Source organism: Typopeltis vanoorti, chromosome 10 (genome assembly GCF_054136105.1).
Source record: "Typopeltis vanoorti isolate ZY-2024b chromosome 10, IOZ_Tvanoo_1.0, whole genome shotgun sequence".
Taxonomy (NCBI): Eukaryota; Metazoa; Arthropoda; class Arachnida; order Uropygi; family Thelyphonidae; genus Typopeltis; species Typopeltis vanoorti.
In genome coordinates, this window is record NC_143558.1 from 29938167 (window position 1) to 29962427 (window position 24261).

The 24261-nt window shown below is 35.1% G+C and overlaps 1 protein-coding gene across 2 annotated transcripts in view; it reads left to right on the forward strand.

Moving 5' to 3' along the window:
* The first annotated feature begins 227 nt into the window (after positions 1-227).
* LOC150102289 (uncharacterized) overlaps positions 228-24261 on the forward strand; it is a 35868-nt gene continuing 11834 nt past the window's right edge. For both annotated transcript variants that reach the window (XM_090399135.1, XM_090399136.1), the window contains exons 1-2: positions 228-341; positions 4757-5500. In XM_090399135.1, the coding sequence (XP_090255261.1) occupies positions 4759-5500 (742 nt within the window). In that variant the 5' untranslated portion in view covers positions 228-341; positions 4757-4758. The remainder of the gene's footprint in view (positions 342-4756; positions 5501-24261) is intronic.

Below are 24261 nucleotides of genomic sequence, written 5' to 3' on the forward strand. Positions count from 1 at the left end.
TAAATATATAAGATATAATTCAATTCTGTTAAAGTAACACCATTATAATATTACACAGAACACAGAATACATACTCGCCTCACGGATTCAGATGAAGCCCTGCACGCTTTGCGTGCAAAAGGCATGTTTCTAACTTGTTTTGTCATAAGGTTATTTGCTTCGTTTTGATTGGTTAACATTCGAGGAAGTAAAACGTCACTCTTGCGTCCAAACAAATCCATGCTATAGGTACGTCGCGCCAACTTGGCTTGGCATAAGGACTTAGTAATGCTAAGAGTGACAGTCGTGCAAAGCGGAAGTTTGTCGTTTTGGAGAAAGTTAATAAGTGCGATTGTGTCAAGGTATGTAATTGCATTTATTGTTAAAAAAATTAGATAATTTGTGTATCTATAAGGTGCTTTTAACAAAATAAAATTAACAACCTTCTTTCGATTGTTATCTCTGACCGAATCCCGGGAGTATAATTTATGTCAAGATTAGTTGATCTTCGTATTTTGACGATAAGATAAAAAAGCATTTGTTGGAAACCAAAAAAAAAAAAAAAAAAATGAAGGTTATAAATACTGATAGCCATTATTATTAATCGAGTAATCCAAAAGATTGTTTATTTTAGAAATATTTTAAAAAATTACTGAAATTTTCTTTTCATAATGTTTTATTTTTTAATGCTCATATTCATTATGGGTACACTTTACTGGTTTTATTGCCATAAAGTATTACTTTCTTAAAAACATCAAAATGATTGCAAATTGATATTTTTGTAGCAAATCAGTATTTAAATTAAAAAAAAAAAATGTGTAAACAACCAATTAATAGACGAAGCCAGTGATTTGGGCAATTGTTTGATATTTTTGAGCGACTGAATACAAGATACAGAATAGCAGATCCATCTGTTGTGCAAAAGAATTACTAAATCTCCGAATTCTTTTGGCAACTGGGATGTTTGTGCTTTTTGTGCGCTTGCAATTTGTGACATCACGGAAGAGGTCACCTTGACTTTTTTAATTATATCAGGTGTAAATGACTCGTAAAAAAGTTTTAAAGGACATAAATGGAAATTTAGATTGCCACTGGAGTTTTTATTATAGATTTGGTTTGAAACAGTTTACCATTAATAACAGTATGCGTTTTCTATATTATACTCTGCGATACTATACAGAAATGGCACTGCTTTGTTTTGATCTCTCTCTCTCTTTCCCTCTAGTGATCATTTAGTTGATGTATGGTCTTAAGGGTCGTTACTACTAGATGCGGACGATATTTTGGAATGTTTAAGCATACATTGTCTCGTTCATATATCGTTGTAGTAATTTTTGTGTATTTAGTTCTTTTACCCGGTATCATTACTAACCCTAATTACTAAATAAAGGAATTTTAATCTTAGTTCTCATCATTACAGATACTGCTATTTTACTATATAGTTTCATATTTTCTCTGCTTGAAAAAAGAAGAAAAAAACTTTGAGGTAATAGCTTTATAGGAAACATCAAATGTGCATCAAATGAAAACATTTCTCTGCATGTGTGTGCGAGCGCTCCAGCGTGCGTTAATGTGTTGATAGTTTGTGAAAAGTTTATCGCACTTTAAAACTAATTTTTTTTTGCGAACCAGTTTGAAAAAATATGGCTTCTTTGGATCATTGGACCAGGAGATTAGAGTAAAAAAAAATCTGTGGCGAACGTTGCTTTTAAAATTACACTTTTCTCACTTCTCAAAAGTTTTTTTTTTTTTTTAAACCCCTTTTTATTTGTACCTGCAATGTCATTAGCTACGAAGTTGCATGACTGGCCAGTGCTTAAATATACCGGTTCTGGAGGCAGCTCCCCAGCGCCTCAGGCAAACAGGGCTAGACGACACAGACAAGATTCAAAAACGTTTGCTGTAAACTTTTGCAGACCTGACGTTTACGGCTTCTCGGTCCCTGCGTGAGATGGCGTTTCTCGGCCACTGAGATGATGCTGCCACTGACCTCCGACTTGTGGCTTATTATCTCAAACTGGCGCTGTGCCAAGTTTCGTATGTTTGTGTATGTGTGTGTGCATATAGATATCAATATGGCAAGTTCGTTTCACATGTGTAGGGCCAAACTGGCTCTGAAGGGTTGATAAGAGGTGTAATTTTCATTACATCACATAGAAAGAGGTGTAATCCAATGGATTTTCGGATTGATATGTTATGATTATGATTAAAAAAGTTATTTTCTGTTCCCTAGTCTGACTTAGTTATAAGTTACAAAGTTTAGAAATATAATGAATTCTGTACATTCAGGTAATGTTAAAATATAAACTTTTTTTCACTTAATTATAATCGTTTTTGATTACAAATAAAGCATAAAACGCTTGATGGCGCCTCGCTGACTGCTGCCTTATTCGCGTAGTTCTGTTGTCAACATATTCTTGAAACTATAAAATGCGTAAGATTCTATAGAGCCGGTTAAATTTAGACTGAGTCTAAATTTAACAATCTTAGGATAACTGTATGTTTTATATCCGGGCGTCAGTTCCAGGTCAATCTCCCGCTTAAAAGATCTCCATTTCCTGTGATTACGTCACCATTGAGGTTACAGCGACTTCTCATAGTTAAAAACAGGATATGAAAATGCATCAGTGTTGTAATTTGATTAATCATAATTCATGTGTAGCGATCAGAACAAAAATGCCAAATATACTGTATTATTATTTTTTTTTTGTTAAAATAAATATTTGTTGGTATATATAAGTATGCGGATACACAGTTATTGAATTGTATATATCTTATGGATGATATCTATACTGTCAGCTTACGGAAATGGTTGCGAGCTAGAATTGAGGCCTTTGGTTAAACTGATATCGCTCCGCAAATTTGTGTGTGTGTGTGTGTGTGTACATTTACCGAAATGGTTTCACAGAGTGTTTATTTTACCGAAGAATTCCAACGCTTTGAAGCCTTTCATGGAGTTACGTTGTACACAGAGGAAGATACATAAGAATGTCGATTTTTTTTTTTCTTTTCGCACCGGTGTTTGTCATGTTTTGTTTATTTTGGTCACGATTACGGCAGCTCCGTATATTGCTAAACGCATGCCATTTTAAAGTGAAAGAAAACCTTCAGGTCAGGGTCATTATCCGTGAGTCACCGGTTATCGTTTCATTTGGAAGAGCTCGTTCTTCTTTGTTTCCTGGATTGTACGAGGGGCGGTTGACAGTTGGCAAGATTTACCTCCTGTCGACTGTGTTGCCGTATATACAGAGAGAGCGCGAGCACTCACTCGCTTATACGACGCATCTAGTGTATGTTGGAGTTCACTGCCACTCAGCTTTCGCTGACCTAAATTCAAACCGAAGCCGCTGGTTGCTCTTGCACGCCGTGTAAACCCCACTGGCACGCTTATCTAAGAAACGGGCACACGGAGCACTCCAAGTGTAAGGACAACAAAACAGATGTCCCTGAGATTCACTAATTGATTCAGATGAGAATCATTTATCAAAATTGGACGATTATTTTGATCGTTGCATGCAAAAGTGATTAATTTGTGTATGGCCTATAGACAGGGAGTTGTTAATTCGATTGATTCATTGGGGGAATCCATCAGTGACCCATAACTTAATTTGCCAAAAAGGGGAAAAAAAAAAAAGAAAGAAAGAAAGAAAAAGCAACAAGTGATCTCGTTAATTCTTTAAATCTTTCGTATAACATACTGTGGTATTTGCTCCTTTGTGTCCATTTCCGATCTTTAATTTTGACACAACTCCAGGTTAATCGGCATTTTGGAAGTGTATGTACACAAAGAAATAACTATTTGGATGGATGAAGTGAACTATATCGAGAAATTTTATCAATTCAACTTCTATTTTTGTTGTATTCAATTCAAGACGAATAATGGCTTCCAACTTCAGATCCGGGTGACATCCGGTTTTTTTCTCTCTAAGAAAAGCGAAATCCGTCTTGTTCAGGTTGATCTGTGTAGTACCAGGTTGGCCATGGTACTGTGACGTCATACGCAGTTTATATATACACCTAAGGGTGAAGAAAAGACACTGAACCTACCTTTACTTTTATTTAAGAAGTTTGTGAACTCCCAGTCAGTCTGAACGTCTCAGTCAGTTGATGAGCTCCCATGTTTACAGCAAACCTTTTTATGTGATTGCTAAAAGTATTATCAGTTCCTCCCATTTGTCGTTATATATATATATATATGTTTCGCCCAACACAATGTTTTATTATCTAACTAACACGGTAAATGTGTGCCCATTTTAGTCAATGAAATAACTGTTAATCATAGGATTTATATAAGTTATTTAGAGGTGTTGCATTTTTGGTTACTTCATTAACTAAAGGTGAATGCACCCTTTTGTGCAATTTATTGATAATTCTTAGAGAGACATTGTGACAATAAAAATCGCATGAGTTGTTTATTATCTCATAATTCTCAGCGCTATATTTAGAAACTTTTCAGATTTAGCGAAGAAATTGTTTGTTTCGTAAATAATTTATTCAAATTTCGATCTATTTTATCTTTAATAAACAGCAGAATCAATGAACTATAGTAAAAGCAAGATGATATCATAACGTGTAGTTTTTACGCATGCGTAAATCTTGAGTTTCATATCTGAGTTTCGTGTCATATCTAGCACGTGCGCAGTCATCAAAATAAACACGCTGATTTCATTCTATTTATTAGAAATTTTATGGTGTTAGTCGATGCTTAACATTTTATTTTGTGCTGTCTGTTTTACTGTGGTTTTAGTGTATTGATAATTTCGTTCGTTTTTAACAGCCATGGATTCTTGTGAAAGAGCAACGAGTACTGGAGAACCTCCAACTCCGATATCCGTAAGTCAGTTAGAAGACAATAACACCTCTGCACCGCCCGAAACCGACAGTGGTTACGAGGCCAGTCCAGCAAGTATTGCTGGTCAAGTGAATTTCACATTTGACCAGAACCAATTTGATAACCATCGAAATTCTTTGGCCACGTTTTTGTCACCTGCTGACAATTCGGACGATGAATCATCAATGATGTTCGAAATGGAAGAACTGAATGAATCTTCTGATTATAATAGATCCAACAGGAGAAACAGTATTGAGTATTTTGGACAAGTAGATGGAACTAGTACTGCTGGTGCTACTGCGGGGCAATTCATGCCTTACGATCACCGCGCAAGCACGCCGATCCCCATTCCATCGCGCACCGAGATACGAGGTTTTAGCGACGGTCGGGTGGCGCTAACTCATTCCACTCACAGGCGACACTTGGAACCAGGAACGCAGCTTGCATCATCTATTCCGAACTTTGTCCCTGTTGAGCGCGATGCAACTTTGGCGATCTCCATAGATCGCCGTCATCTCTCTTTGCCGACCGTCTTTCGGGATGGGCAACATCCTATCATGCGGGCGTCTCTTCGGCATGCACCCTCGAGAAGAAGTATCGGCACCCAAACTTCATCAGTTCCACGAAGAAGAAACAGTGTGGAATCAGCGTCATCCACCTCATCTGAAGAACAAGCCGACGAAGTTTTCTGTAAGTAATTTTTATTATTATTTTTATTTTTTATTATTATTATTATATAGAAACAGTTTATATTTTCTCTCGCTTCGTCAACAGTAATGCGAAGTGCGTATTTTCGTTACATATCGTAGATGAAACAAGCATTTTTCTTAACCTTAATTTGATAACTACGCTTTTCGAATTGTAATTATATTAACATTTAATTGAAATATTTCATAATTGAAATACCATTTTATTTATGTTTAAAAATGTTCAATATATGGCAAGAAGTAGTTAGTTTCTACTTATCACATAAGGGTATTCCCCCCCCCCAAAAAAAAAACAGCATGCGCAGATATTAACAAAAAATGATTGTTTACCTTATTTTTTCCCCTATTTTAACCTTCTAGCTATTAAATGGTAATTAATGTTAACTTATTCGTTTGGTCCGCTGGCTTCATTCATTGTTCTAAAACAGATTTTTTTGTTGTTTGTTGTTTATTTTAAAATAAACTGTCATCATTTGAGTAAATGAACAATACTTGCGCATTGATCTCGATATGAACTTCCTGATAAAGTCCGAATCAAACTCTACTGCGGTTCGTGTGTATCTAATTAAGGTTAGGGCTAATAGGAGAGTCAGAATTAACCATCTGTGTGTTGCTTGATTGTTCGCCTGAGCCAGTGACCTGAGAGTATTAGCTGCTAATTAGTCACCTGACAGAGCACGGTAGTTACAGGTAATTCCCGGAAGAACTGGGTCTCGTTTACTTTCTCTAGCTATGCCATAGGCAGGAAGAGTCGTTTATTGGTAGACCATGAAATAAAATGAATGGGTGAAACACCTTTTGGTGACACTTGTACGCTGACCTCGGTGACGGGATTAAGTTATTGACCTTTCTGTTAGGTCCTGCTTTGTGAATTTAGATAGCTGGAATTAGAGACCGTATATGTAAACATTAGCGGTGAGTTTGGTGCTATATACGAGATAGTTTTTAAAACTTTATTTTGACTTTTGGGTTATATTTTTGAATTTCTGAAATCATATCCTAGATATTATTGCAATTTGTATAGCCTATAACCTATTTCGTCAGCTGTTTTAGCCTTTTTTTTATTAAATGAAAAAAAAATTAAAAATTCCCGTTTGTAATGTTATTAAGACATCTTGTTATAATCAATTTGTAGCTGATTAAAAAAAAAATTCAACCGCGAGTAAAATATTGTATGAAGTTGCATCTTATTTAGCTTCTATAATGAAGGTTATGTTAAGGAGAACGCCAGCGTTCGTGGAAACTGTCGCTTGTTGCTTTAAACATGTCATTCGCCCATTACATCATGCTGGTTTATGGAGCCACATCTCTTCTGCCAGTCTGCGTTCATAATCGCTCAGGTGTGACCGGAAAGCACGCTATATTTTCTTTGCTCGGTTTTACAGCTTGTGTTAGCGTTCGTAATAATGCTGATTGCTATCAGTTTGGTCAAAATGTCTGTAGCGTGGATCATCCCGAAGAAATGCAACACACGAACGCCAAAAGCAGACGATCAAGATGGAACTCATAAACAGAGCTTGGAAAAAAAAAAAAAAAGAAGTCAGATACCTTTGGCAGATTGCCAAGGCTGAGGAGAGTAGCTTCTAGTTGTAGTGTTTATAGACTTGGGACTGGGGGGGGGGGCACAACCTGTCGCTCTCCGGCCCGAGAATGCTTTAGCTGGGACCTTGCACGTGCATAAAATAACTTCGGTTTGGTCCAAGCGAGGCTAGAGGTTCTGAACTGGGGGGGGGGGGGGGGTAGTGGAGTCGAACAATACATCGCATAGTCCAGGGTCACAAAGCTGAGTCACGGCAATTGGAAAACTATAGTACTCGCTTCACGAACCACAGCAATTATAGATGTAAATACCCTCGGAAACATGGTTTGCTCCACATAGAATTCCTACACTGTGCATAGAACACGTTTCTTTATGCGTTTTTAAGCATATCACTGTTTTTCCAGGATTTAACTTAAATGATGGGATTGGTTTCTTTACAATAAAAGGGAAGTCAAATAGTTTTTTTGGCTGATAAGAATGATCAAATTTAAAAAAAAGTGGTTTTCCAAATATGTAATAGATATTTTAATTATACACCATATTTCATAATGAATAATAAATATATAACTGAAATATAATTCACATCACCAGAACCAATTACTAAGACAGGTATCAAACTACAGTCCAACAGACACTTCAAACACAGAAGACCAAAAGCCATCTTAAAGTAAAAATCAACACAAAAGCTCACAAAGAGCGAGCGTAATATCCCCACAACAACCTCAAGTAAAATAGAGATGAAGGGATAAAGCCAAGGACTCATTCCATCTGCCACGAAAGTTAACAGTTAACTAGGCAATCTATGTTTTATTTTGAAGCATAGTGAAGTTGGATTACCTTTTTTTTCTATTATGTTTTCAAATCATTATTATTTTTTTATTCATTAATGCCAAGGTCAAAAAAAGTCCTATTTTCTGATAAATTGTCCCATGAAAGATTCGAAGATAAACTGGTCTTCCGTAGAGTTACAATTAAATACTTTCAAAATTTAAAGTTGCTCTAATAGAAGCATGACGTCATTATTATTCATTCCGAATATTCCCTTGATTCGCTATCATTTGGGATGCTTAGCGAAGCCAGTTAAACAGGAATATTTAAGTCTCCACGGAATTGATGCGTAAAAATTGGGAGGATGGATTGTTCCAATTATCCGTAGAGTATCTGCTATTAAGAGTGATTAACATCTATTGGTAGAGAAAGGGTTCTCCTGACTTCCGAAATTTTAATTAAACACTTCCGAACTGGGCTTTTTCACGAGGAGGATGGGTGATCTCGTTACGGCTTGTATTTTATGTTGCCTCGGCTTTTGTTCTATTAGCGGAAATTACATTCAGGTTGTTGAAAATGATATACAACTTAAGTCATTAAAAACGAAGGGAGATTGTATTTCGGTCTTTTTATATAGCGAGTTACTTAAGTGATGACAGGAGTATTTTCGAAATGTCTTCTCCAGACTTTTTTTTTTTTTTGATATTCATAAAAGTTGACTATTAATAGTCATATATTAGTACTTAAAAAAATAATATACATCTATAAAGCATCCTTATATCAGATCAAACAATTGCCATGTATTTGTGAAGTTGGAGCAGATTATTGGACTTGAAAAGCAGACGATTTTGACTTATTTGCAGTTTGCTTTATGATTGAACGGGAATATAATTATAATGAGCTTATTGTGAATAAAGAGAATTTTATCAAATATTAAATAGTAGAAAAAAATTATAGTTTTTATTTTGTTTTTTGTATAATTATAAGTACAGTATATAAAAAAGCGATCGTTTGTTATCCATTTTTAACGTAGATGAGCTGAATTTTCGTCTGCGTATTTTTATGTTTTCGTTGAAATTCTTGTGCATTACTTTTAGCCTCGCCGAGAACGATTATTTACTTTGTTCCGTAAATTATTACGTATTTAGGAACCTTGGGACATATCTCTTTAAGTATCTGAGGTATACGATAAGCCTTGGGAGAAACTTTGACTTTCTTTAACATCGGCTATCATTAGATTTAGCGTTCTCATTTACAGCCGTGCAGTCACGTCAGGCCTAAAAACAAACCGTGGATGTATCGTTTGGAAGGAAACTATCACGTTCTGCAGAGAGCGCGCGAGAGAGAGTACAGCAATGAAGTCATTTGTCTGACACATCAAGCATCTGTTTACAAGCGAACTGTGGCAGTGAGCGCCGTGCTTCAACCGTTAGTCATCCCCGTAGCTAGAAGTATGACATTGCTCACCTAAAAAACTTCACTTTTTTTTTTGTTCCTTTTTCGCCGTTTCTTTTCTCATCTTTTTTTTTTTTCTCGAATGTTTGTAGGAGACAAAAGCCCTTTGTGGACAGAGGTGTAAATCAAAAAAAGAAACTCGAGATACTTGTAGATAAATTAAAATTAACTCGCGAATATTTCCCTGTTTGTTTTTATCGTATGAAATTGGAGAGACGTGCAGCCATACTATTAATAACAAAGCAGTATATATCAATATGTCCATGATATTTTTTATTTGCGTTCAAAGCATTAATATAAGTAAAGAAAAATGTTTAGAATATATTTATCCATTATATAATACAGTATTATATGTATTCCCAGTAAATTGACTTCATCTTATTTATATATATATATGTATCGTTCGCTGACTGCAATAGTGACACAAAAATCGTGGTTTTGAGATCATCAATGATTATAATCTGTCTTTTTTAAAATTAACTTCTTTAGAATTGAAGAAATTATGTGTATTAAATCATAAATTAACAATTTTGAGTTGTACCACTATTTCAGCCAGTGAGCGATGTGAACGCCCTCTATCTTTTTTTTTTTTTTGTTATACACTATGTTGATATTTTTTAATGTCTCGTAATTATACATATACAATGTTTACCTTATTTTATTTATATACACCATACTTTTTTGTTATAAGTTGCCTTTTTATGTCCTCCCTACGAAAGGTTATAAACCTGTAGTACGTAAATCAGGACTTTTATTTTTAAATATTTTTACATAGTCTGGAAACCCTGCTATAGAAATCAAACATGAACTTTTTTCTGTTTTTTTTTTTTGGATTCGAACCTTATCCAAAGGCCTTAGATATATTTTAATTTGTAATGATGCCTCATGTCATAATTATATAACCTTAATTATATAATATGTTAAAATATACGCTACTTAGATATATGTGAACATCTTATAATTGTATATAGTATATTATTTATGAATCCATCTTAATATAAATACATAATATAGAAAATATAATAAAAGCCTTTGGTTTTGGAGAAATTCAACAGTATATTTGTCTTGTTGAAAGGTAGTTTTAAGACGTAATGTTAGATTAGCATGTGTCTGCTTGTGATTGAAATGACCTGACCTTTAACACTGGTGTAATGAACACAAATTGTGTGTATAAAAATAACCTCCGTCTACCTGCTATTATCCAAACTCATATCAGCTTTACCATCTACTGAACTGCTCTGCCGTTGTTTCTTCCCGAAGGTCAACCTTCTCGATCATCGATTCCCTATTCAAGACGTTTCCTCACCCTCCCTACGATAGGGAGAGACGGGATGAGAAGGGAAGCCAGCAGGGGGAGGGGGAAAGTGGGTTGTTGGGAAGGTGCTCTCACGAAGAGTCGGAGGAAGTTTCGTTGTACAAGAAGGCACGTTGGAACCTGTTGAAGGCCAAACTGAAAATTGACTGCCCTTTGCGTGCGATTTGGTAAAACGGAACAAAGAACCTCGGTGTGCCACACTGGAACGGATCATTTCTTGCGGAAACAGGAGCGAGTGAGAAGGTCTCGAGTGATTCACTTGTAAGGACCTTTTTTAGATGCGGGGGCGGAACCGGTTAAGGTTGTTCCCACGAGTTCGTAAAGTATTTGATGCGTTTCGCGTTTGTTTGATGGGAATAACTGTTGTTACACGTTGCGATCTGTAGACACGTGATTCTTTACACAGTATATAAAAGCATTTCATGTTATTCGTTAACTCCTTTTCAGTATAATGATTAGTGTGTGGATTGTTTGATAAACCAAATTGCTATCGTTCATTGAATTAAAAAGAAGGTATTAAGAAATTAACAAGCAATCATTTGGATAATACCATTTACTAACTGAACAGGTAACGCCCTCTCAGTTAATTTTCACTTCATCTTCGAAAATTTTGGACAATACCATTCGCTAACTGAACAGGTAACGCCCTCTCAGTTAATTTTCACTTCATCTTCGAACTACTAAAATTTTTCAGAATGATAAAGTAAGAAACCCAAGAATTAAAAATAAAATAAAATAAAAAAACTCTATATAAAAATTACTATACACTATTGATTATATTTACAGTAAGGTGTAGGAATTAAAAGCGAATTTAATGCAATTTATAATAGACAATATTTTTATGCTAGCGATCATTCGTTAATTATGTATCATACTTTTTTTTTAATAATCAAATTATTCCTGACTGTTTTCATTGGCTTTTTATTTTATTTTTTATTAGTAAATCAGAAACTTATGGGTACTGGGTGGATTTTTAATGTGAATGTTCTCAGTTTTTAAAGCATTTTTAAATTAAAATTTCTATTGAAGGAAAATGTATCTTTAAATTAGTTATTCCTAATTGAGAATTTGCTTTATTCATGTTTAATCAAGAAGCACTAGACATGGGTAAAATTGGCAACAAATGTAGACTGTAAATAGCAGTAGAAATTGCCTTTAAATATTCCCTTAGTCCTGACTTATGTGCCAGTGTCTGTAATTGCAGAGATTATCGTTTGTAGCCTCGCTGAGTATAGGAGGAAGGGAACAGGAAGAAAAAAAAAAAAAAAAAAAAGATCCCGAAGCCATAATGTAGTTTAGGCGTCTTCTTTACTTACCAATTTGTCACACATGGTAGAACTGCGATAAATGAGCTATAGTGATTTAGGTAGTAAATATTCAAAGCTACGCTTTTTTGTAGATTGTTTTATTTATTATATCTTCAGAAGCATCTCAGATACATTTGTTGTGCAAATAAAACTGTATTAAATAATTCATATAATAATCGCTTTTTGGGATTCTTTTAATGAAGCTGCGGATTTTTAAATGTTTTGTTAGACATCTTCCCAATTTTTTAATATACAGTATCTTTTACATTTGGCATTCTTCTGCTTTTAAGCAGACGACGTGGAAAAACGAAAACAGTTGAGTTTTCGTCTGTTTTATATTAAATTTTTAAAAACTCGCTGTTCAGCTTGTATATATAAATATAAAACGGTTAGTTGTTTGTGCTGGGAAATTAAATATTATGATTATTATATATCTGTGTAGAACTCTTTGTTATGTCTGAATTCTTTACGAGCGCACAGGTAAAACTATTTCAATAAACAAGTCTCGTTAAGCTAGAAAAAGTAACGGTTTAATGTTTTCGTTTTTATAGTTTTATCATTGTGTTGTTCAAGCTGAGTTCTCTTAAGAGGTGTGTCGCAAGCGAACATCTTTTAAAATAAATACTAAATACGTTGGATTAACTTCCCGTTTCTCCATCGAAGGTTCTTTGCGACTGTCACTAGCGAAAGACATTGGTGTTTTTTTACACTTTCACTGTTGCGTGAGCTCAAAGAACCTGTGATCTCATCCCGTAAAAAAAAAAAAAAAGTTAAAAAAAAATGTTTTTACTACTCTTGACAACCTTTCCTCCCTTTCGCGTGACCTCTACCACTCAGAGTTTCTACAACCCGTGAGGCGCCGCAGTTTTGTACACGAGGGCGCCGTTCGTATTGCTGGGAGACAAGACGGTGACCCTTCCAGAGAACGGAAGAGCAGCAGTGCTTCTAAGTATACGTGTCTGAACCTGTCTTCGTTTGTTGGTATTCCTGGGCCAGCTGGTCTTTTGGTTTCTTGACCTTGAGCCAATTTGTCAGCGCTGTATCTACTCGGGATCACTTCTGGGGGGAAAAATTGAAGGGAACTTTATTCTGTTTACGGATTTTACTCTATAAACCGAAGTAGTAAACGAATCATTAGCTGGTATTGAGAAACTTGCCACGCGACAATCAAGATATTTGAAATACCGTGAAAGGAAATGGTATTAGTATACTTATAATACTTTTTTGTTCGATAGGATTTTTTTTTGTTGTTATTGTTTGATATTTGGATGTTCACTTGAAAGGAAATACACACAAACAAATTGTTATTGACATAAAGAATTGGATACGTTCATGTTTTCCTTAATTATAGTGTGTCTTGTACTAAAATTATTTTCCTATGCGAAATACAATAATGAATTAAAATAAATAAATTATGCTGTGTTTATATGACTGTTAGCGCTAATCCTTTGTAGCAGAAATGGTATAACATGACGTGATTTGTCATTTCTATATAAACTATATATATATTCGGGTAAACTATATATAAAAAAAGTATCTTATAGTTGATTTCTTTTGCATGAATTCTGGGAAGTGAATCAACATTAATCAACGCGACTTGGTCGAATTTATTATGAAATTACAAAGGCTCATTATATTCTAAATTATCAGATAAACAAAAATAGAAATCTGTTTTTATTCTGTGCATTCTATCCAATGAAAGAAAACAAAGATTGCCTCATAATTAGTCAAAATAATTCCATCACTGAATGCGCTATCTATTTTTTAACTATTAGCTATTTTAAACATGCACATATACGTGTTAACTTATTATCATAACATATTTCTTACAGCTGAAGTAAAGGAAATAAAGTAACGACATGATTCATTTATATGTGTAATTCTTTTGAGTTTCAGTTGAAAATAAATGACGTTATTGGTATATTAATATTAATAAATACGTAATTACATAGTTTTGCTTGTATGCGTGTTTTTTACTGATTGGATGTAAAGCATGAATAATGACATTTAACACTGTAATAAATCTTTTTTTATTACAGTGATAAACGCTTTATTTCCTTTATTTTAGCTTTACCGAGTTGAAATAATGACAAAGAATATTGACATCAGTGTTGAATCCAGGGTTATATACCCTGCAGGTTTGCTAATCCGGTAAGGCAGGTCTAGATTCAACATTGACTAGCGTTTTGAATAAAATCTGTTTACCAACTTGGGCCGAAACGAAACAAGGCTGGTAGCTTCTCGTACGAGGTAAGTCCCACACGAATATAAACATCAGCCCACATCAATTGTTTATCTGCATCGTGAACTTTGTTTACTGGCCATTGTGTGTGTTATCCTCTGACCTTAACGTTAGCGTAGTTCAAACCCCACACTATGATAAAAACCAGTAATCCGTTTAGCTAGTGAAAACGTATGCACACGTGCTGAATTCGTGGCTACTTAGCGAGAAAGTGTGACTAGGAAAATTTCAAGGACACCTTCAGACTGGTTTGGTATAATGGGTGTCAAAGGAACTGTCACTGTAGGAAATTTTCGTAGAAATTAATAGTGCAAACACAATTTGTTTAACATATTAAAAAAAATCGGTGCATTGCGCGTGCGTATAATTGCATAAATATTAAGTTTATGTGGCAGTGTGAGGTTATCTTCCTGCTCATTGGAGGCCTGAAGTGGCTTGAAGTTCCGTGTTTGGTTTGTAGAACAGGGTTTCTGGACTATGAAAAAATAAAATAAAATACAAAAAAAAATAATTAATTTAAAAAATAGAAAAGAATCTTCAGCTCACTACGGTACGAATGTACTATAGGTTTATATAAAAAACCTATCGTGTTGGTATCACATAAAAATTACTAAAAAATTGTAAAAAGCTACTATATATACAACGTTATTAATCCTGTCGTTTAATAGTTATAGGTAGGCTATTTGTGAGTTGAATTAGAGCAGGAATCGGCAACTTTATATATATTTATGGGCCACATTCAGAATCCGCCTTTCTTAGCGGAAGTCGACCCGTCGTTTATTATGCGTTAAGAGGTTAAAAACAAGTATTTGTAAATTTATTATGTGCAAGTAAGTATGGATTAATTAAGTATTATTTAAGCTCCTTAAACTTTTTTTTAATGGCATTAAGAATTTTATTTTTTAACTTTTGTCCTCTGGGTGGCTTCGACCGATGCAATTAAATGCTACTGAAGAGAATATAATATATTCTCAGTTGTCTGTTTACGCCGGCTGTTAGGGATATTGTAAGGTTTTCCGCTAGTGAAAAAAACCTTTCATATACCTAAAAGATCGGCTAATCACTTTCTGTTTTGAAAACCTTGGCATCAGAACCTAATTAATGAGACTAATCCTATCCACATAGGCTGTCATTTACATGCGTTTCTTTAGCTGGTCTGCATGATAGAAACCCTATCACTTATCTATCAGAAGAGCTAATTCCTCTTATCTTTATGTACTTAAGAGCCTGGCAAATAAAATAATCATAATAAAACCTACTTATAGCAACAGTAGCAGATTTTATAGTGTATTTTAGCCGGTTGTGAGAATATATCGCAGGTTGTGCACACCACAGTTACTCCGACATCTTATAGATGGGACGTGATGTTTGGAAGAACTCTGATGACCATTTTAAGGATATTTGATATATTTTGAATTAGTTATTCTTGGAAATAGAGAGTAAGAGATGAAACTGCTTATTAGAGGTAATGTTTGTGTTATATTTTCTTTCTTGTCCATCTCTTCTTGCTCCATTGTCTAATGCGTTGCGTATTTGTAGTGGACATTGCCCCTGTTCATCTGCTACACTCATTATTCGCCTGGCCCATCTTCTTTCGTGTGTCTAGATCCCCCCCCCCCTTTTTTACTTGGAAATTGTTGGTTTTGCAATCACGGCCTGTTTGCTCTTACTTCGCTCACAGACACGAAACTCTCATTAATGGTTTCCTAATGCGAGATAAATGACATTTTGTCTCTTTGGTTGTGTCCAGGCGTGGTCATTACGTACACTGATTCGCCGTCTTGGTTCAAAGCGATTATTTACACGGCTACGCTAACCCGAATGGATCCCGACAGTTCGCTGTGACACTTTCTTTCAAAACGTTGTTGTTGTCGTAGAACAAAAGACATGCGAAGTCCTTCAAGACCCACCTGTTTCTGCTTTAAGATGATCTCGACGGGACAGTAGGATCGAGTAATTGGAGAGATAAGCTGACACAGTAATTCACGGGACAGTTGCTCTCCTCCTGTCGCCAAACCCTGGGTTGCCTAGCGAGATATGAAGGCCACCTCTGCCCTCCAAATTATCCGGGCAGCCAACGGAGGTGATTGCTCGGTAATGAGTGGAGCCTGGTAAGCAGTGCCCCCCCCCCCTTCTCTCTCTCTCTCTCCTTCCCTTGACGCTAAAGAAGTTCGCCTCGACTATGGGGTCTTTTACTGGTTTCTCTGACGAGTAGCTAAAACTACTCTTTTCTTCCCCCCATATCCTCCCTTTGGAAATTTCCCTCCCTCCTAAAATCCCGGCTGACTACACTTTCTTTGCTTACGTCATTACTGCAAACGTGTCGTAGATACTAAGACAAGTTTCCCCCCCCCACCACCACCCCGCTATCCATTCCTTCTCCGCCTCAAAACTCTTACCCCACCGGTCCTTGCATGCAGAGCTGGACGATGCCTTCAAATGTCAACCAATCAGCTGTTTGCCCGGGGATGACAGGGTGCATGTTCGAAGAGTGCTTCTGGTTGTGGCCCGAGGCTGTATTTGACTTCAACATTAGCCATGAGCCTCACAAATCTTTACCAACCCAGCGTGACAAGCAGAGTAATTTTTAAGTTGGTAATTTTATAACGGTTGGAGACACGAAAACGTCTGTACGGAACTATTATAGCACTTTTCCATAATATGTACATTAATTGCTTTGATTTTTATACTTGCATGTAGCTACAACACGCATGCCGTGCCTTTCGAAGCGAGTGATTAATTATTTTATTGTCAATATACATACATACATACAGCGAGTGTGATAAAATAATTACCTATTAAGCAGGATAACCGCATTGTCCATAAAAATGTCTTTTCACTCTCATTAATAAGAATGTTTAAACTTTTTCCTTTTTCTACTTTTTTTTTATATATCGTAGTTAACTTCCTTGGCTGATTATTTATGTAGAAAACATCATAAAATAAACAAATGGTGTGGGTTTCTATTCGAAACTTTTTACTCACCCAAAGCAAATATTTTTTTTTATTTTACAAGTAAAAAATAATCTTTTTTATCGTCATAAAGGAAGCACAAAAATGTTTTAGATGAAACTGATTAATTCGCGATAATATAGATTGTCACACGGTAACTTTTATCTAGCATGACGTCATAAGTCATATCACCAAGGTAACCAGAACTCTGAAACCTACGATTCAGTTTTAGTTGCGTTACCGATAGCGTTAGAATTATCTAATTTTAGCTGTGAACACACAGATTGCATCTCTTTCTGAAAGTGCGCCATAAGGATTATTATATATATTTTTATTAAACATTGTGTTTTTGATTCATAGCTGTTTTGCTGGGGTTGGAAGCCTTAAAGTGATATTTTGAAATGTTTAAAAGCTGAAAACTACTAATTTGTTATTGAAAAAAAAAGGTTTGTCCATTTGCTCTTAGGAATATTCCTTAAATTGAAATGCAGAGATCCGATCAAGTTACAAGATTTGTATATCCATGCTGTAGTTCTTTGATCTCCAGAAAAGAATCCGGAAATGGAAGTAGGTGTTTTGTTTCCGTTTTTATTTCAGTGCAATTTTACAGGTTTCATTATTTAGTTTTTGCCTCGTAGAATATGTTAATACGAGAACTTCCACGTATGAACACTTCAATGATGCATTCAGATCCCGTGTGTGTATGTGTGAGTGGGTGGAGGAAGAAGATGTGGGTTTTATTCTTTCAAAAATCAAGTACAATGACAAAGCATATTTTGCAGTCGTCTTCTGGTTGGTTCATAATTTCCAAAAGAGGGAGATGTGTTCCTTCCTTCTTCTCCTGTTTCCTCTGTCGATTTATTCCATATCCAGGTAATTTTATTACTTATAAAAGAACGTATCTTTTATCTAAATACCCACATAAAATTATATTTTGTTGGACTTTAGAGTAACGCTCCATTCCAGGTTGTTCAATTCCATGTCCTTGATTTATTGTATACCGTTTATGCATCAAGGTTTTCCTAGAATGTTTATTTGTAGTTTGTTTTACGTACGAGATATTTTTCTTTGATAAAAATCGGTCCTAATATGGAAACATTATACAGACAGATGGATAGAAGGTTATTTTTAATCGAATATTCCAGAACCATAGCAGATCATCTGTGTTTCTTCAGCTGTTTCTGTCAATTGAAACATTTTTATTCATGAGATCATATTTGTGTTCCTGTGACTAACAAGGTCATCTCTTGTAGCCTTTTGTTCATATCAAGGAAGAAACGATGACACCTGTTGTTTTTACAATTAAAAAAAATATTAAGTCGTACTCCAGTATTGTCACATATTAGAAATGTTCAGATTAATGTTTGATATTTTATTAATGCTCAATGGACTTCTAGATTGTATTGAATGTACGAGAATTGTTTACTATAATAAATTGCGCACCTTTATTATAGTTTACCATAATAAAGGTGCGCAATTCACTGTATTATTCCACAATAGCATGTGTTGTGTTTAGTTCTTTTCATATTCGTGCATTGACAGGTGTCGAAGTAGACGCTGTGTATTAAATCGCTCTGCGTTTCTATAATGTGCGTGGTGATGTTGTCTTGTACCATATGGGAGTTGTAGATATGTAGGTCACAGATTTAATCCATAATAATTGGAATAACAAAATATTCAACTCCATAATTGTGATTAATTCGACTGATAATAAACTACGCATTGTTTCCTAATGCCATGCCATTCCTTTTATACTTAATGAGAGACAATTAATAAATAGTTTAATGTGAAAATTCATTTTGTAGTAAGGAGCAGTAGTGGTCATAACAACCAGAGAATTTCCGAAGTGCATTTGGTTTTAAAGATTGGGTTCGAATCCGGACTGCGACACCAAGAATGTTTATCAGAATTTTTCAGTTAAAGGTGGGTGTTTTTTTTTTCCCCTTCTTCTCCCGTATACTCGGATTTTTCATCTTGTTTTAATAACCCTATTTCGTAGGATGCGTTTTCAAAAACTTATATGGTATCATGTTGGTTGACGTAATTTATATTTAGTGATTACATGCATTTACAGACGTCACAATGTTAGCTATGGTATGCTGTTTATACGAGGTACTGCTGGAAACAACAAACACACTTTTATTGATACGTTGGTTGCTGCTGCCCAGGAAACCAACTCAATTCATATACGAATACTTTTTTTACGCAACTTGGCTCAACATGTAAGCAAATCTTTAAGTGCACAGACTGCCTTATCGCGTGTCTAGAATGCACACTTTTATTTTTCGAAATTTCCATTGTTTGTATATCTCCGTTTGTGTTTTGTCATTTTTCTACACTTGTAAAAAAATATAAAGAGTTTATTACTGTTTCTTTATAGGAGTTTCTTTAGTTTATTTTTACGTGCTAAGAAACTACAAGGATTCTATATGACTGCGTACTCATCAAGGCTTGTTCCTAAGGCTTTTCATTGCACATTTTACGATTTTTCTGCCATTCAGAATACAATAAACCCAACTTACCCTACCCACCACTTCCCTCCCTAGTTTAGAAATAAAATCTAAGCGTGCACATAACAGAATTAAGTCATTCAAATTGTCTTTGACATAATAATGCATTTGCGTATTACAGAAACAAAATTCGTGACGTCATGTGTTAAAGTTTTGGTGTTGTACGCCATCTATTGATGAAATTAAGTTAGATAAAGTGTGTAACTTCGGCGTAGATGACTTTATTTCGTGCCTGCAGAGGAGTAAGTGATGATATAAATTTTACACCCCCCCCCACTTGCTGCCAGCGTTCAGGGTTTTCGCATTTTGTTCTCAAATTGAAGGCACGCTAGCGTATCATTATAGTGAATAAATAACGGGCCTCGAAAATGTTTTGAAGACTCGGCGAATAGATATCATGTTTATTACATCTCTTTTGAGACTTCGCCCATTTGGTGGGATGTCAATCTGCATCTTATCGAAACCCGAGAAACTTGGGGGCTTGCTTGATAAAGTAAGAACGCGTCACCCACTTTTCGTATAATCAATTGCAGCGAACGCAAAGTGCACGCACGCCACCATTAAACATGCTGCTTTATTCCGGTAAGAAATGGCAGTGTTGATTTTATGACGGATTGTGCTTGTTGCTTGGACATGAAGCATAAAATTTTAAGGAGATTCTTATCCTTTCCCCCCCCCCTACCTCCAAGTTTTCTTCCTTACTAAGTGTGACAGAATGATGAATAGAGTTTCCGAAATCCTCTCGCTATGGTTTCGTATATTTTGAGAGATACACTTATTAAATAATACAGGATTTAAGTTACGGGTACTATTTTCAGGTCATTTAGATATAATATTCAGTAAAATTTAAGCATGTAATATGCATAGAAGCCAAATTCGCTTCTCTCTCTCTCTCTCTTAAAAAAAAATCAGGACAATGCGAATCACATTTGCAAAAAAATGGTGTGTACATCACCAATTGTCGTTCTCCGTCTAGGAGGTTGACTACTATGATGTGACTCATACGGGCGTAAGGATAATGTGGCGAGGACTATCTCTTCCACATTGTTGTAGGTATTCATGGCTGTAGATCCGTGGTTCACGATGCCGGTTCGATTCCCTAGGTCTCGGAAATGGAACCTAGGTCTTTCCGACCTAGGTTCGATTGATTCGTCTATGCCGACTGATCTACGGGGAGGCTCCGCTGTCACTACTACTACACATACTGACCACTGAATTAGAAACTTTTATGCAGATGACGTAACACATCACTTACGTATATGCAAAATACTTGGTCCAAGATCACCGTCATCTGAGAAGGCTGTAACTGACAAACACAACTTCCTGTGGGCAGCAATTGCTCAAAGCATTTAACGAAGGCTATTCTCGAACCATATCTCACCGGAAGTATGCGCAGGGAATTGAAGTGGATCTCAATTGACAGTTGCACCTATTAGTAAAATAAAAGTTTCGAATTCATTTGGCGGGTATGTGTACATGTGCTTAATAATCAGAGGCAAGTGACCAAGATGGTGGCAGGTCTATAGAATGCTCCTTATCAAAATAGATTGAAGATCTATGGATTGCAGGAATTGGTTGATAGGCGGAAGGGGGAGGGGTGTAAGAGGCATATAAGTTTCATAAATAGTTTTATAGAATTGATACAGAAGAAATTTTTCAGTACATGACTAGTGTGGGGTTGGTTTGTTGTTTCGGATGCTGGGAAGCCAATATATTGTTTGTAAGCTGTGTGTGTGTGTGTGTGTGTGTGGTTTGCCTGTTTTGCTGAATGAAACATCCAAGATTTTGAGAATAAAAATCCTTCTATCTCCGTATGAGATCGCTAATTCGTCTTCATTCGAAAAGAGCTCCTAAAAAACTCGAAAAGCATGCGATGCTCTTTTTCCTCAAAAGAGCATCGCGTGCGCAGTAACTTACATAAAAGAAAATGACCTGAACCTTCATGATTTGACCTTAGTTGTCACTTTATTTTTATTTTTTTTCCCCTCAGATTTCTGGCGAAAGGAGAAAACTACATGCTACATTTTTTTCTCTTCATGAAAGTTTATTATTTATTGGAATTTTTTTCTCTAATACACAAAAATCACAACAAAAGTAATTATCAATTATATATATATATATAAACAGTAAAAATGTTACCAAAACAAAGGTAGCACTGCATTGGGGAAGGATTTTGGCAGCTTTTTAAAATTATCATAAAAAATACATTTGGCTTTTTTCGAAACTGACATTATGCTAAGAACCAGTTTAATTAACTTAGTTACACAACAACAACAACTAGCAGTAAATATCGATTTTTTTTAAAAAAAGAGACGTAATTATAAATGAAATGAGATTTACAAAACATACGGTATATCATTTTTAAAAAAAAAAGGAAATTAATATTTAATGATTGTTTTTGATTCTTAATGAAACTTCCATCTTAAATACAGTACACCACACAATAACTCCCCACTCACCCACACTTGCTTGCAATACTACGCGATAATATGGTTGGTTTGGAGTAAATGCCCTACATAAGTGAGTTTTGTGTTTACTTATAAATGAATATACAATAATTATAATTATTTCATTTATTATATATATATATTTGCGAATTCTATGTTTTTTCTCCTATTAGCATTAATAAACATTGCTCATATCTTTATTGCTACATAGGCAACCTTTTAAAAAACTGATCCGAAATTAAAATAATTTTAATTTCGTTTTAATTTCTGATTAAATGCATTATCATCAAAATAAATACAATAAACTTCCCTGTTAAAAATTAATTTAAAATCTGTTGATTGCTTTACTAACCCACAAGCTGTGGATTCACTGTGAAAAATGCGTTTGATGTTTTTAGATGGAAGATGATTTTCATCACCGGATGTGAAAACACATTTTGCTTATTGAAGGTATCGTATTTGTTCTCTAGATGAATTGTTTTCTAATAATTAGTTAACTTTCTGTGGAAGTATAAGTATTGGAAAAAAAAAAAAAAAACTTCGACAAATAGGGTCAACGGGAAAACTATGTTCTAATTTAAATCAGCTTAACAGATTACATCTGCAAGTGACACAAAAATCCTTGTAACAACGTTTTTATAAAAGCTGGAAATTCTTTTCTTGGAATGTAAGAGGAGTGGCAGTTTTTATGTCTGTTTACATGTTTTAACTGGTCGGCGACTTTGTTTGCAAGTGACTCGGAGGTGCAGCTGAGGCAGATGATTAGACAGATTCACTTCCTAAATTTTCAAAAAAAAAAAAAAGAAAAAAAGAAAGAAAGAAAAAAAAAGGCCTGTTGGCATTCCATATACTATAAAAGTTAACTTACAAGACTGTCTGTTATATATACATTGTTATTGTTTCTTCTAATCCGTTGGGATTTTGCTAAAATTATGTCAGAAATTCAAAGCTTATCCTTATCAGGACTGGCTTAAAGGGGCAAAGCAAGAATGCTTTTCATCTTCCCCGTTGTCTGTAGAGGACAGTGTAAGAAGAAGGTGTTATTGAGCTATTAAAGCTCTGATCATGGCTGGAGAGTAACAACAATAGCCGAGCCTCAGTTAGAACTTCATTGGCTACAGCATTGCCATCCATTACCCTCCAATGGAATCTCTCGATTTTCGAGAAACCAACACCCTCAAATTCATATAATTTTAAGAAATATAAAGTAAAAAGAGGTAAAGAAATGGTGTGGTTCGCAATAGTATTCATGTCTAGAGACACCATTCATGATTACAATAATTGTGTATAAATAATACTTTTGCGTATTTGGTTGATACCCAATTACTTTAGATTTTAATAGAAATCCGAAACAAATTTTAATTGCTTGGAACCTAATTCTAACCAACTCTAACTCTTATAATGTTTACATAAACGCAGGTTTGGAATTTTTTGCAGCTTTCCATTGTTTTCTATAAAATCGTCACAATGTATGTGACAGATTTACGGTATTAGAAATACTTTTTGTAAATATTCCAGGAGTTTATCAAAAGCGCGTCTTACGAAACTTCAACCTGGGTTTTTGCCATAAATATATGATTTTGTCTTTGCCCAATTTTGTTATGAATAGTTTTCAAAACTTGTCTTGAAGCGACATGACACAAACGAACTTGCATATCAGCTTCGCGTTTCATATTATTTTAGGAATAATCTTCTTCTTCCGTTCTGTAGTTTCTCAAGAAGTGTTCCCAACAAATACTAGTTCTTATGTTGCCAGTCTGGTTGGCCGAGTGGTTAGCCTCTCTCTAATCAACAAGGTCTAATCATGGGCATTGAATCCACTTCCGTGCTTATTCAAGACCCGAAGTGACTTGAAAAAGTTCCATATTTGGTCTATAGAGTAGGGTGTCAGGACTAGGTAAAAATAATATAAAAATAATAAACAAAAAGAGTAGAAAGAAATCTTTTGTCCAAAGACCTTTCGTGGGTGGAAGATACTTAAATAATAAAAAAAAAAAAAAATGAATTTTCATCTATTGCCTGCGTTTATGATTTTCTAGTAGTCTCATTAATAAATAAATTTAAAAAAAAACTGTAAATAACAGTAGAGGCTTTTTTATGTCACCGAAATGGTGGCAAGCAAATACGCACAGGCTGTTGGAGTTCTGCTGATCAGAACGGCTTAGACCACCATCACGCAAGCTGCAACAACCAAATAGTTTAAAACTT